This window comes from Geotrypetes seraphini, chromosome 16, assembly GCF_902459505.1.
Source record: "Geotrypetes seraphini chromosome 16, aGeoSer1.1, whole genome shotgun sequence".
In the NCBI taxonomy this organism is placed as follows: domain Eukaryota; kingdom Metazoa; phylum Chordata; class Amphibia; order Gymnophiona; family Dermophiidae; genus Geotrypetes; species Geotrypetes seraphini.
This window is the reverse complement of record NC_047099.1, coordinates 37,653,400-37,669,183: the sequence shown is the minus strand read 5'-3', so window position 1 is coordinate 37,669,183 and position 15,784 is coordinate 37,653,400. Positions and strand designations below refer to the sequence as shown.

The 15,784-nt window shown below is 40.8% G+C and overlaps 1 protein-coding gene across 4 annotated transcripts in view; it reads left to right on the top strand.

The window, feature by feature from the left end:
- The window catches only part of ASH1L (ASH1 like histone lysine methyltransferase), a 111,845-nt gene that overhangs the window by 47,364 nt on the left and 48,697 nt on the right, over positions 1-15,784 (top strand). For all 4 annotated transcript variants that reach the window (XR_004537235.1, XM_033924050.1, XM_033924049.1 and 1 more), the window contains exons 4-6: positions 2,983-3,084; positions 10,521-11,244; positions 13,582-13,761. Coding sequence is in view for 3 of the 4 variants with exons in the window: in XM_033924050.1 (XP_033779941.1) it covers positions 2,983-3,084; positions 10,521-11,244; positions 13,582-13,761 (1,006 nt within the window). In the remaining variant the exon portion in view is untranslated. The remainder of the gene's footprint in view (positions 1-2,982; positions 3,085-10,520; positions 11,245-13,581; positions 13,762-15,784) is intronic.

The window sequence follows — 15,784 nt, the reverse complement described above, 5'->3', positions numbered from 1 at the left end:
TATTATTTGGCACTGCAATGAGAAATATGAGTCCGATTTCAGCAAATAATAATAAGCTATTACTGATATTAACAGGAGTCGCCATGCAACAAATTACCCAAAATTGGAAAGATTACACCAAATTAAATTACACATTCTGGTGGAATTCTGTTTGTCATATTTATAAAATGGAAAAAATAATAGCTTTACAACAGGGAAATCTTCTTAATTTTAATAAAATTTGGCAACCATTGACAAATTATTCTAATGATTAGTTCTTAGCACAAAGATAAATAATTATACATGAATGGGGTGGGTTTTGAATAATTAATGAAATATATTATATAAAAAGGGAATGGGATTTATACTATACATATTATTGTATAAGTGTTATCATATTATTTTTCAACATGATGTATTATTAATGATAATATTTAAGATATGTAATAATTAATTGTATATTATATTACTTAAATAATGTAAGAATGGAAAACTTATAAATAAAAATTTAAAAAAAAAAAAAAAAAAAGAAATCCCTAAAAAAAGAAATAACACCGCAAGTTTCAAACACCACCTCTACCGACTACCCCAAACAAATAACCATACTCATTTCTTACTCTCTTTGAAAATGACCAATTTTTTTTTTGGTAAGTTCTTGTGGTAATACTTCCTTGATAATTCTTTTGCAATCCACCTTGAACTGCAAGGTAATGGCGGAATAGAAAACCCTAATGTAATGTAATAAACTCACACAGGTACATTCAGATTTAGTTAATCTATAAATTGTGCATTTGGGAGGAGTACCGTAGTATGAATAAAAATCATAAAGATATAAGAACTATGCTGCCAGTGTTAATGTACTTGAACAGTTACAGGGTAGACAAAGGTTTTGTGGAATGGAGTAGAGGAGTGGCCTAGTGATTAGAGCTTGTGCTTCAGCACCCTGAGGTTGCTGGTTCAATCCCAGTCCCACTCCTTGTGACCCTGGCAAGTCACTTTACCCTCCATTGCCCCAGATACCTTAGATTGTAAGCCTGCCAGGATGAATAGGGTACATGCTTAAGAGTACCTGATTACTAGTCAGTGTATTATAAACCACTTTGATATCCATGGAGGAAAGGTGATATGTCAAAATTACCATACTAATTACCACATTTTCTCTCTCTCTCTCTCTCTCTCTCTCTCTCTCTCTGTGTATATATATATATATATATATATATACATACATATACATCTTTTACATATAATATGTATATAATATGTAAAGATGTGCCGAAGCCAGTACCTGAGTTTCTGGGCACACATACCAAGCGGAGCAGGAAAAAAAGCGCTGTCTACAATAGTGTTTGTAGATACTTTTAGCGATTTATTTAGGATTTTAGAAAAATCACACAGGGAAAAGGTTTGCCAAACCAGTGTAAAAACTTTTTCTAGTGTTCACAAAAGTATATTCAAGAAGAAGCATATCAATTATTTTATTTTATGACCTCTTTTGCCTGCTGTAATATGAATGGTACTCGTGAGAACTGACGGCATTCAGGGAGTGGCACGGGGCCAGACTGGAGCGTGAAAAGCTCGCTTCTGCCTTTTGTGCCACTGGCTGCAAGATCTGAGGCAAACGTCCAGTGAGGGAGGGGCTCAGCATGCGGCAAGAGTGCAGAAAAACTTACTCCTGCCGATACAGGATTAAAAAAAAGGTACCATATATACTGTAAGTTTCCCTGGCAGACAGCTGGGCACTCACCTAAATTAGCCGGGCGCCAAAAGACACTAGGGAGAACACTGCACATCACTGTCTGTGATGCAATATTTGCTCCATAAGATGCACAGCAATTGCCACCCACTTTTGGGGGGAAAAATGCTTCTTATGGAGTGAAAAATACGGTATTTCAAGGTATTATAGATTTTATATGAGCCCTCTTAGTAAAATTTCTCTATCAATATCTTAAGAGATGCTTTGTTTGTTTTCATGATTAGTTAAAGTTATTTTATTTGATATACCGCCATTTTTAACAAAAAGTCAAATCAAAGCGGTGTACATTAAATAAAACCAGTGGGCAATAAAATAAACTAAACCTTAAGTTTATATACCGCATCCTCTCCATAATTATGGAGCTCGGCGTGGTTTACAAGAGTTTAATGTTAGGAAGGTACAGCATAATGGGGAAAGTACACAAACAAAAGTACACAAACAAATTAACCAAACTAGACACAAAAAGGTAGGAAAAGTTTATACTATCTTAAGGAAAAAAAAACAAGCAGAATATGAACAAGAGGGTAAGATACAGAAAGAATAAGGAAAAGAAAAGTAAAGATAAGCGTAAGATAGTGACTACCTGATCACTAGTAATATGAAAAAGTTCAAGGAAATTAACTATCTAATTGGAATTAGGTTAAAATATTGCAGAGATAAAGACTCCTTAGTCTCAAGTCATGGCAAAAGTTGCAAAGTGACAAACTATTAAGAATTAGGTTCAAATGCCATTTTGAAATAATAAGCCTTCAAGTGAGACTTAAATGAGTTCAGGGATTTTTCTGTTTGCAGATATAACGGGAGGGAGTTCCAGAGAGTTGGAGCCATTACAGAGAAACTAAATTCTCTGTAAATATCCAAAAACAGCTGCCTAAAGAATGGAATAGACAGTAAGGATTTTTTTTGAGGAACACAGCTCTCTCCTGAATAGAGGAAGACCAGAGTCCAGAATCTGAAAAGTGAGAAAATTATATTTGAAAGGTATCCTGAAAGAGATCAGAAGTCTGAGAAGCGGAGTGATATGGTCGAATTCTGAGCGATTATAAAGAAGCCTGAGCCGTAGTATTCTGTACTAGCTGGAGTCTACGCAGTTGGTATCGTGGAAGTCCAATAAGTAAATGATGTGGCTAACTAAGGAATCACGGCAATACTATTTCAGCTAGATAGTTGCATAAGTAAAGTTTCTATATCTAAATTACATTTCTTCCCAATAATGCATATCAATCATTCTTTCTTTCTATACTGAATAGGCATACCTCAAGCACCTGACAAATCAGTCTCTTTGAGACAGAGTGAGAACACAAGCATCAGTCCTTCCAGGAGGAGAACAGCTTCAGAGAGCACATCCACAGGCAAGTCAAGTTATGGCTGCACTTTTGCTCTCTCACTAGCATGCTCATTTACACCAGTCATGCTTCCAAATATCTGCTGAGTAGCAGAATGAGCCTTTCATCTCTTGCAGTAGATGTAAATCCTTTTATCCTAGGACAGACAGTATAATATTCTCATGTGTAGGTGAAGTCATCCAAGAAGCCTGGTATGGACAGTGAAAAAGTGTGATATCACTTTAAAAATTTTTAAGTCTCGACACTGCACATGCGCTGGAGCCTTCCCACCTGAAGACAGCTCGCAGAGCCATCAGTTTTCAGTCTTCTGCAGAGCTGAAAGCACTGTTTTCTTGGATTTCTTCCAAGAGCACTGTTTACTTCCTTCCCGATTGCTTTTTTGCCATCCTTATCTCATCATTTCTGTATTATTTTCAATTTTTCCTTTCGGTTCAATTTTTTTTCAGTTTTGAGTTATTTTAGTTTTCAGGCCTTCAGGCCCCTCAGAGCCTGTTTTCAAGCCTGGAGCCTTTTCCTTATTCCATCTACTTGAGCTCCCTGAACAATTTGAGTCCTTTGACCTCTTATTGGTGGTTTTTCCCTCCACAACAAAACAGCCAAGTGATTTTAAATGCTGCACTCAGTGTAGCAGGACCATATTGTCCACTAATCCTCATAACTGGTGCTTTCAGTGCCTTGGCCCTGCCCATCACCCGAGTCTTTCTTGCCTTGCTCCAATTTGCACAAGAGGTCTCTAAAATCCAGACAACTTCAGCGTGAGAAAATCTTCAGGTCCACCTCAGTTCCATCAACCATGTCTAGGTCCGCAGATCCTGAAGCCTGGAGTCCTCCTTCTGCCTCGGTACTAGCACCGTCCTCGACACTGAGGTCTTCGTCTATGGCTGCGGTACCACCTTCATCAGGGGAATCAACTAAAAGAGTTAAGAGGCACAAGCACTCCTCCCCCTCTCACTGTACCTTGATGTCTTCTTAGGCCTCAATGCCCTTGGTGCATTCTAAGGGTCACAGGTCTGATAACAAGATCTCCATTGTTGCAAGTGGCTTCTTCCCTGAGGTGTGCCTCATCGAGGTCACCAATACCTCGACACCAACAGCAGCAGCACCACCATCTATGCCGATGTCGGTCTTGGTACCAGTGCCATTGCTCCAAGATCAGCTTCGGGAGTTGGTACAGCACAATCTATCTCTGATGCTGTATTTGCAACAGACTTAGGTACCAACCAAGATGCTTTTGGAGCCAGCCTAGTCCCAGCAATCATCTAGCTTCACAAAACACTGGTCCCGCACTCCGCAGCAACACCAATCGGTACCAAGGCATCATTCTTCTAGGGATCGTACTTCCACTTTGCATCGACACCAACTATCTTCCATCAGGAGAAATGACAGATCGACTCAGCACCATTCTCACAGACACTCACAGTCTACTAGATGCTCTCCTCAGCACCGGTCTCAACAACACCAGGGCATATTCAGCAATATGACTCTGATCTCACAGATCGTTCCTGCTCTTACTTGCCAGAGCTCTCTGCAACAGAGTCGTATAGTTTGGACTCTGACCCAACTCCACCTCCTCCCAGCGATTTTGAGAGCCTCTGTAAGAAGGAAGAACTTATGTTTTTCCAAAATTTCACCCGCTCTTGCTGACAAACCAGTTTACGGACTTTAGAACTCCAGTCTTGTTTGGTTTCCTGAAGCAGCAATCAAAACGTGCCATGTCGAAACCAACCATTAGTTAAGTGGTTTTCACTTCTTAAATACTTTTTGAAGAGTGTGCAAGTTTTTTTTAATCAATCTTAAGTGACATTTTGCATAATAATTTTTTTAAAAAGGAGGATCAAGCAATGATTGGGTGGTGAGGTGGTCGGGGTTCGTCCCCATTGGTGACCCCTCCATGTCTCTGAGCTATATCCTACCAATACATAAAAATTATTTTGTGAATGATTTTTGTTATTCACTTCTTTTCCAGGCAATTCTCTCTTTATCATCTAGGGGCAGATGCCTTTCTACTGGTTTTCCCAATCTGCAGTCATTGTACTTGACTGCTTGGTATTTCCTGGGATGACCTCAGCAGTTGCTGATCTTCTGATCCTATCAGTGTCATGTTAGATACATCCATAAAACCATCTACACAGCACTGCTACCAACAGAAGTGGATACAGTTTTCATCATGCTGTTCTTTTCATCATCAAGATGCTTCATCCCTCTCCATGTCTTCAATGTTGGATTACCTTCTCCAGTTTTCCAATTCAGGTCTTAAAACCACTTCAGTCAGAGTTCACCTTAGATCAGTGCTTTCCATGTCCCAGTCAATAATAATTCTCTGACTGCTCATTCTCTTCTTTCCGGGTTTATGAAAGGACTTTTCAGTATCAAACCGCTTCTAGTGGTTTGGGTTCTTTCTGTTCTTCTCACCAGACTGATGAAACCTCCATTTGAGCCAATGCTTTCTGCTCATCGTAACTATCTCACTTGGGTTGGGTGAGTGAGTTTCAAGCATTGGTGTCGGACCCACCTTTTTTATGCTTTCTGCTCATCGTAACTATCTCACTTGGGTTGGGTGAGTGAGTTTCAAACATTGGTATTGGACCCACCTTTTTTAAGCTTTCCACCAGGATAAGGTGGTTCTCTGCTCCATCCTAAATTTCTTGCCAAAAGTAGTCACGGAATTTCATCTGAATCAATCGATTGTGCGTCCAGTTTTCTTTCCCAAGCCTTTTTCTCACCCTGGAGAAACAGCTCTTCATACTCTAGATTGTAAACGAACCTTGGTGTCTTACAACAGACGAAGCCACATGGACCATCTCCTCAATTGTTCATCTCCTTTGATCCTAATACTTGTGCCGGCCTGTAACCAAGAGAACTAATTCCGCATGGTTAGCGGCATTATTGCCTTCTGCTATGCTCAGGCTGGGCTGCAACTCGGGGTTCATGCAACAGCACATTTTTAATACTGTCTGTACCGGGGCTCCGTGGATGATGTCACCCACATGTGAGAATATCTGCCTGCTGTCCCGGATAACATCTGCTACAGTAAGTAACTATGCTTTACAGGAAGTTTGTTGGAATTTACTTCTGTTCCAAAATGTAAATACCACCTGGCACCTGAACATACAAGGAAGGAGTCATGAGGACAAGATGTCAAGAGATAGCCAAGGGTATATAGTTCAAAAAGTCACTTTATTGATGAGTATGCCGCAGTGGTTCAAAGACTAGACGCTGGCAGTGTTTCGGCGTCTGCCTTTATCAAGAGTCTGTCTTGAATGTGGCTCAGTGCATACGTGCACTCGGGTAGACACGCTGTAGAGATGTCGGTTAGAGCAATGTAGAAACTAGTGTCCAAAGTAAAACTGAAGATCATTGATCACTAGTTTCTGCATTGCTTTTACCGACATCTCTACAGCGCGTCTACCCAAGTGCACGTATGCACTGTGGCCACATTCAAGACAGACTTGATAAAGGCACAGACGCCGAAACACTGCCAGTGTCGAGTTGTTGAGCCATTGTGGCATACTCATCAATAAAGTGACTTTTTGAACTATATAACTAACCTTGGTTGATCTCTTGACATCATGTCCTCACGACTCCTTTGTGTGCTCTCATCTCGTCATTGAGGCCTGTCCTTGGCTTCCAGTTCAGTACCTGGACATACAAGAGCATAAGAATAGCCATACTGGGTCAGACCAGTGGTCCATGTAGCCCAGTAGCCTGTCATCATGGTGGCCAATCCAGGTCACCAGCACTTGGCAAAAACCTAAATAATAACGATATTCCATGGTACTGATCCAGGGCAAGCAGTGGTTTGAACTAAATTTATTGTATGGACCTCTTTACCAGATGCCAGCTTCAGTGCTCACTGTGATGTAACACCTGCCCAGTAGGAATTATCAGTGTGGGACTGATGTGAGCCTATAGCCTGGGAGTGGAAAGATTCATATCCATTTTCAAGTGGTATGGGAGCCCAGATCTCCTCTGCCAGGTCCACTGAGCTGTCACATCCTTCAGTCCTTAAAAATTCTTTGTAGATAACTATAATGAGAAACTTACCACAATTCCTATTTATCAAGAATAAATGCAATTCTCAAGAGGGGAAGATCAGCTTACACATGTGCAATATGCTTTTCCTTCCTTTGAGACAGATGAAGTCATAAACCTTAATGTACTTTAGTTTCCAAGCATGCTAGACACACAAAGAGACACTGGAAATCTAAGGCATATCATGGTGAAGGATGGTACAGGTACTACTGTATATTGAAGGACAACTTTATCAGTGTTACTGAAAGAAAATGCTAGCAAATGACATGGTAGCTGGCCTTATCTCTAAATTTCTTGTAGTCCCTCTGCTCATTATGCCAAGTTTTGTTGTTTGTTTGTTTTTTTTTGGTAGGGGAGGATAAGGGGTTTTCAGAGAATGCTTCTTTGTTCCTACGTTCTCCAAGTATGTGTGACCACTGCTGCAGCTGTCACTGGGATCATGTACTCTGATTTCTTTAGATCCATTGCCCAATGGTAATGCCAGGTTCAAGGGCAGGCCATCCGACATCACATGTCTGAAAATGTGTTATGTACTTCCATTGTAACCAGTTGTTACAGCTGTTTATAGATCTCCATTTACAAAACAGATGGTGTGGCGTTAAGAAATTCCTCTGAAGGCTTGCCACTTTCTTGAGACTTAACTAATGGGTAGTAGTCTAAGAAATTAGTCAGTCATCACAGTGAAAGGTATAATAGTCATCAGTAGGGCCTTGGACAGTTTTACCCAACAGCATAGAGAGAGCGAGGAGCTAGAATGAGTTAAACTCATTTAAGAGTCTGTTGTGGCTTTTGTCATAAGCCATTTTGATGCTTCTGTAGAATGGTAACTGCAGCATGCTGCTCTGTACGCTTTTCAATCTTGTTATGCAAAAGCCCAGAAATAGAACATTAGCTAACACCTCACTGCACAGCAGAGAAGCATATGTGCACTACATATTTACAGCATGAAAACAGATTTTTTTTTTTTTTTTGATTAGCTAGTTACTTTGGGGTCTTAGAAAGCTGTAACAAGCTTCTGGTGGCACTTTCTAGCTTTGTTGTCTTTTTTAAATGTTGTCCACATTAATTTGAAAGTGGTCAACAAATACCAGTTTTTGTCCTAGCTGTCTTTCAAATTAAGAAATATTTTCCCCTCTACCATTACAGCTGTAATTGAAAGCATTAGTCATCATTAACTTCTGAATATATTTCTTGTACATTACAGTTTTTCAAGTACTTTATGATGATGCAAGCAGTATACATCTTATAAAGTTTGAATTCACATGTCTTTTAGCAGGACAAGGAAATTTATTTAGACTTAAGAAATGGATGCAAAGAAATAATGGTGAAATGTAACATTTCAAAATCATCATTGTTCCGTGGCCTCTCTCTTTATCCTATATACTTTTTCTCTTTGACCTTGGCTGCTTTTTCAAGGTTCCAGTCAGTGAACAGTGAAACAGTATGTGCAATTCCATTTGGAAACTGCTTGTAAGAGAAGCAGCACAAGAAAGCGGAAAGCATAAGGAATTTTTTTATTAATTAATGCAGAGAAGGAAAACAACTACATCTCCATAATAAGTAATAACAAGTACAAAGGCAATATAAACCACTAAAGCAAGACCTTTTAGGGTCACTGTTATGGAAATGTAAATATCCTGGAGTAAAATCCAACACAGTTAACCCCAAAACATCCAGCACAATAATGTGCATCCAAGCCGTGTCTCTTCCATAGGCAAGCAAATAGGAGCTGTGTTCTCCCGGTTTCTTCCTTCTTGAAGCAGCCCACTCCATCGGCGTGGCACTGTCTTCAGGTCCTTTGGTGGCCTAGAGATGTACAGGAGACACACAGAGAGAAAACCTGGAGTGGATTCCTTCTGCACAGGCACACTGCCATAGGAATATAACCCTGCTGTCTAAAATGTCTCACCTGTCTACTGGAAAAGAGCTTACCAGGGTAGGTACATAATTTCCTTGTTTTGCTGGAAACCATAACCCAGCTTTCAAGCCTTTGTCAGGGAGACACTGTTTCTATGGAAGCAGTTCTTTCCTTCTGTATAGGGACTCCAAGCTAATAACTACTAAGGCAAGTGGTGGCAATGTGGCATTAGGTCTAGGGCACTATTTTCTATGCATCTGATTGATTTCATAGGATGGGTTTACCTCTGTCCCAAGAAAATATGCACAAAATAATTTCTGGACAAAGACTTATCAGGTCAGAGCCTTCCTGCCCCTCCAGCACTACAAACATCCAATGATTGGCTCTTCTTTGCCTATTTTCCTGCTCCTCCACCTTAGTTTCTAATCATTTCAATCGGCACTCCATGGATTCCCGAACCTCTTTCCCAGCCCATGACTAAGTCCATCAATTTCCCCTCCAAGTAATTCATGCGTGGCACCATATATTCTCACAGTCAGGCAGCCACTGCATTTATTTCCTTCTTAGCTGATCAAATCTCCAGCATCATCAGCTCCCATATATTTTCCAAGTTCCACGGCTATTCTTACAGCCCTTCCACTTGGTGGTGGTGGGGAGGGTGTTTTGAATGTGATGATTTTCCTGGGCTTTGTATATCTTGAGCATGTGGCCCTTTCCCAGCTTTTGCTGTGTACATCTCCTTTATAAATGGAGTGGATTTAAGCTTAATTCTCTTTGGCATCAGGCCACCAATGTTCACTACCAGTCCACTCTCAAATCATGCTAACACTTACCAAATCTTGCATCAGGGTCAAGAGTATATCACTCTATGATAGGAAAGGGAGCAGAGGAGTTTACTCAGTTTCCCTCCATGCTGGCAGAGCCAGAGGTCATACATACTTTAAGAAATATTTTTAATGTGGAAAATGTTCAGTTTTGTTACTTTGGACTATTTTGTTATATAATCTTAAATTTGTTTTAAATAGCATAGCTATCAGTACAAGTTACAGGGAGATTTGGATAAGTGATATAATAATAGTAATAATAATAACTTATTTTTCTATACCGCCATAGTCAAGCAACTTCTAGGCGGTTCACATTGAAAGAAGGCTGGACAGTCAGCGAATAACAGGAAGCATAAATAGAAAAGTTACATAGCAATTGGAGTTCCATGGGTAAAGAATACATGAAAATTGGAGTTACCTGAGAGATTGAGTTAGCGTTTACAGCGGGGAATATCATAGTGAGAGAAGGTCGTCTGTTTAGTCAATGAATTTGTCGAATAGGGCGGTTTTAATTGATTTTCGGAATGCATTGTAGGTCAGTTTGGGTTCATTTATGCAGTTTCTCAGCCAGGGGTAAGGGAAGGAATAAGGTTGCTGTAAAGTAATTGGCCAGTTGCATGTTTGATACACTCTATGTCTAGAAATAGTGAAAGAATTATTAATTCCCTTTGCAAGTTTTAAAAGTAAATTTCATTCCATTTTGATGAACTATAATGTTTGTTTTTCAGGTACTGGCATAACCAGCCGAGTTACAAAAGTGGGAAACTCCATAGAAGAATCAGTGGACTTTTTACTACAGCGTGTCACACACTGCGAAAATGAGGCTGCCTTAGACAATACCATAGAAGCCGTTGTCCTAGCCAATATCTCTGCCTCACCCTCTGCCAGCCCAGGCAGAGCCCAAAACAAGGGCACTGGACAAGGCAAACAGGAGAACCTATTAGTCCCTGCAGTGTCAAACATTCCATCTGGTGATGGCATCGGTGTTCATTCAGGCTTGTTATCCAGCAACTGTTCCTCTCATCTCAAGAGAAGCATGGTGGAGGCTATGCAGCAACAAGCTAGGAAAATGTGCAATTATGATAAAATATTGGCAACCAAGAAAAATCTGGACCACGTCAATAAAATCTTGAAAGCAAAAAAGCTGCAAAGGCAGTCACGGACAGGAAACAACTTTGTAAAACGCAGACCGGGCAGGCCCAGGAAATGTCCCCCTGAGTCAGTCAGTCCAGTCTCAGCTCTACAGGCTGCTCAGTTAGACAGTTGCAAATTGGTAGATGAGAGCAGGACCAGTTCTGACACAGTCACTGACATAATTGAGGCTGTAGTACAGAGCGTAAACTTGAACTCGGAGCAAAGAAAAGGCTGTAAGAGGAAACAGTTCCTCACTGAGGAGCAAATTAAGAAGAGGCAAAAGTCTCTCCCGGAGGATGAGCAGGAGGGCAATTCAAGGTAATTTTAGTTTTTTAAAATTATTTAGTTTAACATACTAACAGTTATGCCATTCTGAAATAACCGAGAACTAAGGTCGAGACTTGGATGTGAGGCCTCCAAGTAACTCTCAAGGTGCTATAGGATATAGTGGGGGAAATCACTTCTTTCCAATAATAGTAAAACCCTACCTAATTTAGACCAGTTGGCCTGCTAGCCATTTCAGATGACCCATCATTTTGCCCAGTTTCTGAAATGGAGAAGGTGACTACATCCAGAAGATAACTATTATTTATTTTCATATTTATAGTGGCTTACATTCAGGTACTCAAGTATTTCTCCCTAACTTTCCTGCTGGGCTCACAATCTGACTAATGTACTATCCTACCACTCTAGGTGAGAACACTGTCTTTAGGATACAGGTTAAGATATAACTTAGTCCATTCAATGAAAGTGGAGAGACTCATTTGCTGAAGGGCTACTGAAATTCTTAGCATCTTAGAAGAGGTTTGTAGATAAAGGCCTATTTGATCCGTTTAGTCTGCTCACTTGCCTTCCTACATTTTATAGTTCTGGTTATATTGATAATTTTATTTAAAATATTTATAGGCCTCATTCACATTCCAAAAAGGATCGTCCAAAGCAGTTTACAATAATAAAACATAAATGTGGCATAATAAAAGCATTGAGTAAAATATTAATTATAGCCCTTCTTTGGTCATACTAGTACCTTCTGCACTAAGGAGATTTTCCAGCTGTCACTATGCATATTTTACCAACTGCAGGACATTGTTCCCTGTCCCTTTTAGTATTTCCTAGGTCATGTAGATTAGAGAATGACATGGTGACTGTTACCCGCAGGTATCCCGCCGGAATGGGGAGGGAAAAAAAACTGGTTGCCATGGGTATGGGGACAAGGCCATTCACCACCCTGTGGAGCAGTGAATGAACTTGTCCCTGCAGTTATGTATCTTGCACGTGTTGCCTCACCTCTCACCCTTCCCAGTCAGCAGCCCTCGTGACGGCATGGTCCATCAACCCCTTCCTGATCGCTGCAGTCTGGGCATCTCTCTCCCTTCCCCTCACCTTCGCTGGTGATTTTCAGTTTTCCCTCTCTGAACGTCCTGAGCCCTTTTCAGTAGTCATGCGCACAGCTGCCCCAAATCTTTTTATATTCTCACAACCCACCCACTTCCCCTTGCTTGCTTCTTAGCTTTCTTACTGAACTGCAGGTCCTGCGAGCTGGCTTCAGGCAGTAAGGTAGCACCCGCTGAAAATAAAGGGCGGGAAGTTTCATGGCGATACCAGGAAGTACTTCTTCACTGAAAGAGTGGTTGGCAATTGGAATGAGCTTCCAGCACAGGTTATTGAGGCCAGTAGCGTGCCAGATTTTAAGAACAGATGGGATGCTCATGTTGGATCTCTAAGAGGGAATGGGACATCAGAGTGTGATCTCTCACAGGGTAGTTAGGAGGGTGTGTGGGTCAATAGAGTGGGCAGACTTGATGGGCCTTGGCCCTTTTCTGCCGTCACTTTTCTATGTTTCTATTAACATGTGCGTGGTATGGGTGATTCTAAAATATAAAGTAACAGTACACCCATATGTGGGAAGATATATACCTGCTGTCCTTGGAGAACACCTACTACAGGTGAGTAACTGCTTGGGAGACACCACCCCAAGAGAAGTTAGTTTAAATACTGTCATTAGAAGTGTGCCTTGAAACTTATCAGCTACCTAACATTGTCTCAGCATTTTGATACAGGAAAACCACTTACATAAAATTTTTATTAAACTATAGTGAGGGTAATCTTATAAAGCATTTTCCACATGTCAATCCTGTTTTATGCACCAAAAATGGCTATAATAAAATTGGCAGAGGGGTAAACACGCATAAAAAGGCACACTGAAAGCTAGTGCTTCCATTTACACAGTTTGTAGTCGCATGTTTTTCAGGGGTGTAATTTGGACAGAGCAGGCACAGAGGTGCTGTATACACACAGAGTACACATACATTTATCGGTAAATCCTGATGATCAGATTTGTCAGTATGTTTTATGGAGCAGTGGATGGGCAAACTTGTGTGTCAGAACCCACAAAGGGATTTTACTGACATGAACTTTCACTCATCCATAATATTCTGTTTATTTTTGGACTAGCTGGAAATCATTCTGTAGGAAGGTGACTTGCTGGAACTCATATTTGTTACATAATGGAATCTTTGTAGTTTGATACCTTTTTAAAGAACAATAAAAAAAACAGTACTTGAGCCTTCTGTTAGAGGCAGCTTTCCTAGTTCATACTGTCATGATTGTAAAGGTAGTGTCTGAATTGATTCACATCTCTCAACGCTTTTCCAGCTTTTCTGAGACAACAGTGGTACCGAACAGCCTCTCTGAAGGCACCAAGAAGCCTCGGGAGTCAGAATGCACTTTACAACGTTTGCCAACCTTAGTACAGAGAGAGAAGAAAGCTGCTCGTCCCCCAAAAAAGAAGTACCAGAAGGCGGGACTGTATTCTGATGTGTACAAAACAACAGAGTAAGTAAAATACAGGCAAATTGCTGCGGTTTGGTAATTTGGAGAGCCATCCCCCTTTCATCTTGTATTGCATTGACAAAAAGCAGGGCTAACTAATGAGAAATATAAGTACCAGCTGGTGAAAGATGTACAATAATGTCATAAAGGAAATTCCTTCAACAAAACAATCCAAAAAAGAAAAAATATATAAAACTGACAATAATATTCCTTCTAAAATAGTTGAAAAATACTGATCTTCTAAGTTCACACTACAAAATAATTATACTAAATTCAATATTCATAAAGTGTGGTAAAGAGAAGGTCCTCAATATTCACAACTCATACACAGGACTCTCCTGTTCCAAGAGTTGTTAGTTCTATATTATCCAACTAACAACTCTTGGAACAGGAGAGTCTTGTCAAGGAATTGTCTAGATGGGAACATCTGGAAGGAGTGGAAATGCAGGATCTCACAGAGGCTTATTTGCATATAACCTATTGTTATGACTCAGAGAAGGTTTCTCAGTTCTCAGCATTCCCATTTGGACTAGCAGCGGCATCACACGTTTAGCAAGGTGATGGTAGTGGTGGCAGAACATTTATGCAAAACCGGGATTCAGGTTCATCAGTACTTGAATGACTGGCTCATCAGGGCTGTGTCCCAGGCAGAGGGCCACAGGGAAGTGACGCAAGTGGTCCTCTTGCAGGAACTGGGCTGGATCGTCAATTTCCAATAGAGTCATCTGATAGAGAATGACACGGGGACAAAATTTTTCCCTTCCCCTCGGGGACTCATTTTCTTCTCTTGTCCACGCAAGTTTTTTTCCTGTCCCTTCCCCATTCCTGCAAGCTCTGTCCTCATCTGCACAAATCTCAAACACTTTAAAATCATAAGTATTCGAGGCTTGTGCTGTTAAGACAGAGCTTACAGGAATGGTACAGAGACAGCAACAAAACTCACAGGGATGGGACAGGGAAATTGAGTTCCTGCGGGGACAGAGACAGATTTTATCCCTGTGTCATTCTCTATTATCTGGATCCCTTGCAATCTCTGGTGTACTTAGGGATTATATTCAACACGGCAAAGGGCCTTGTCTTTCTTCTGGAGGCTCGCAAACAAAAGTTGAGGCAGCAGATTAAGATTCTGATCATGCCTTCCATGATGGTGATTGTACAGGTGGTACCATGGGCGAAAACTCATCTCCATCCTTTCCAGAGCGCACAATTGTCCTGCTGCTCGCCACAGATGAACTCCCTTCAGATGCCTTTGGAATGGACAGTGTAAACCAATCAGAGTTGCGATAGTGGCTAAGACTGGGGCACTGTCCAAAGAATCGCATAGCAACATGGGTGATCCTGACTACAGATGCCAGCCTTTTATGGCTGGGGTGGTCCATTGCAAGGGTGTGGATAGTCAATGGCTAGTGAATCCTTCTAGTACTTTATTTCAATATCATATTTTCCATTATGGGACTTCTTTATTTATTTATTTATTTTTTATCACCTTCGTCTCATGCACCGGAGGCCTTTTAAAATAAATGTATCAATATTCCCTTCTGGAATTGAAAATGTTCCTCCAGCAGGGAGGACAAGGAGCAGTGTAACAAGAATACCATGCCTACAATGTCATTATGCAAGGCTGTAAGCAATCACATTTAGAAGTTTGTTGTGTTTATATTTTAGTCGTCTTTCTAACATTGTGCTTAAGCTGAGGTACAACAAAAGCAGTTTCAGCTTTCAAACAATGCATGACTAAAAATACAACTGCTTCTGATGGAATTCTGTGCAGCGCAAAATTTATGCAGTAGTTCCCATCCACACAGAATTCTGCACAAGCAGTCTCCCTCTCTCCATAGCTAAGCATCTCTTCCCACCACTCTTTTCTGCTCTGAGTCACTCTCTCTACCATTCCCTTCAACCCCACTTGTAGGTCCAGAATTCATGTCCCCTCACTCCACCTCGCCATCTCTCTCGCATGAATCTCTTACTCCCTTCTCACCCTCCTTTCTGGTATGGGTCATTTTCTTTCTTCCCCTTCCCCCAC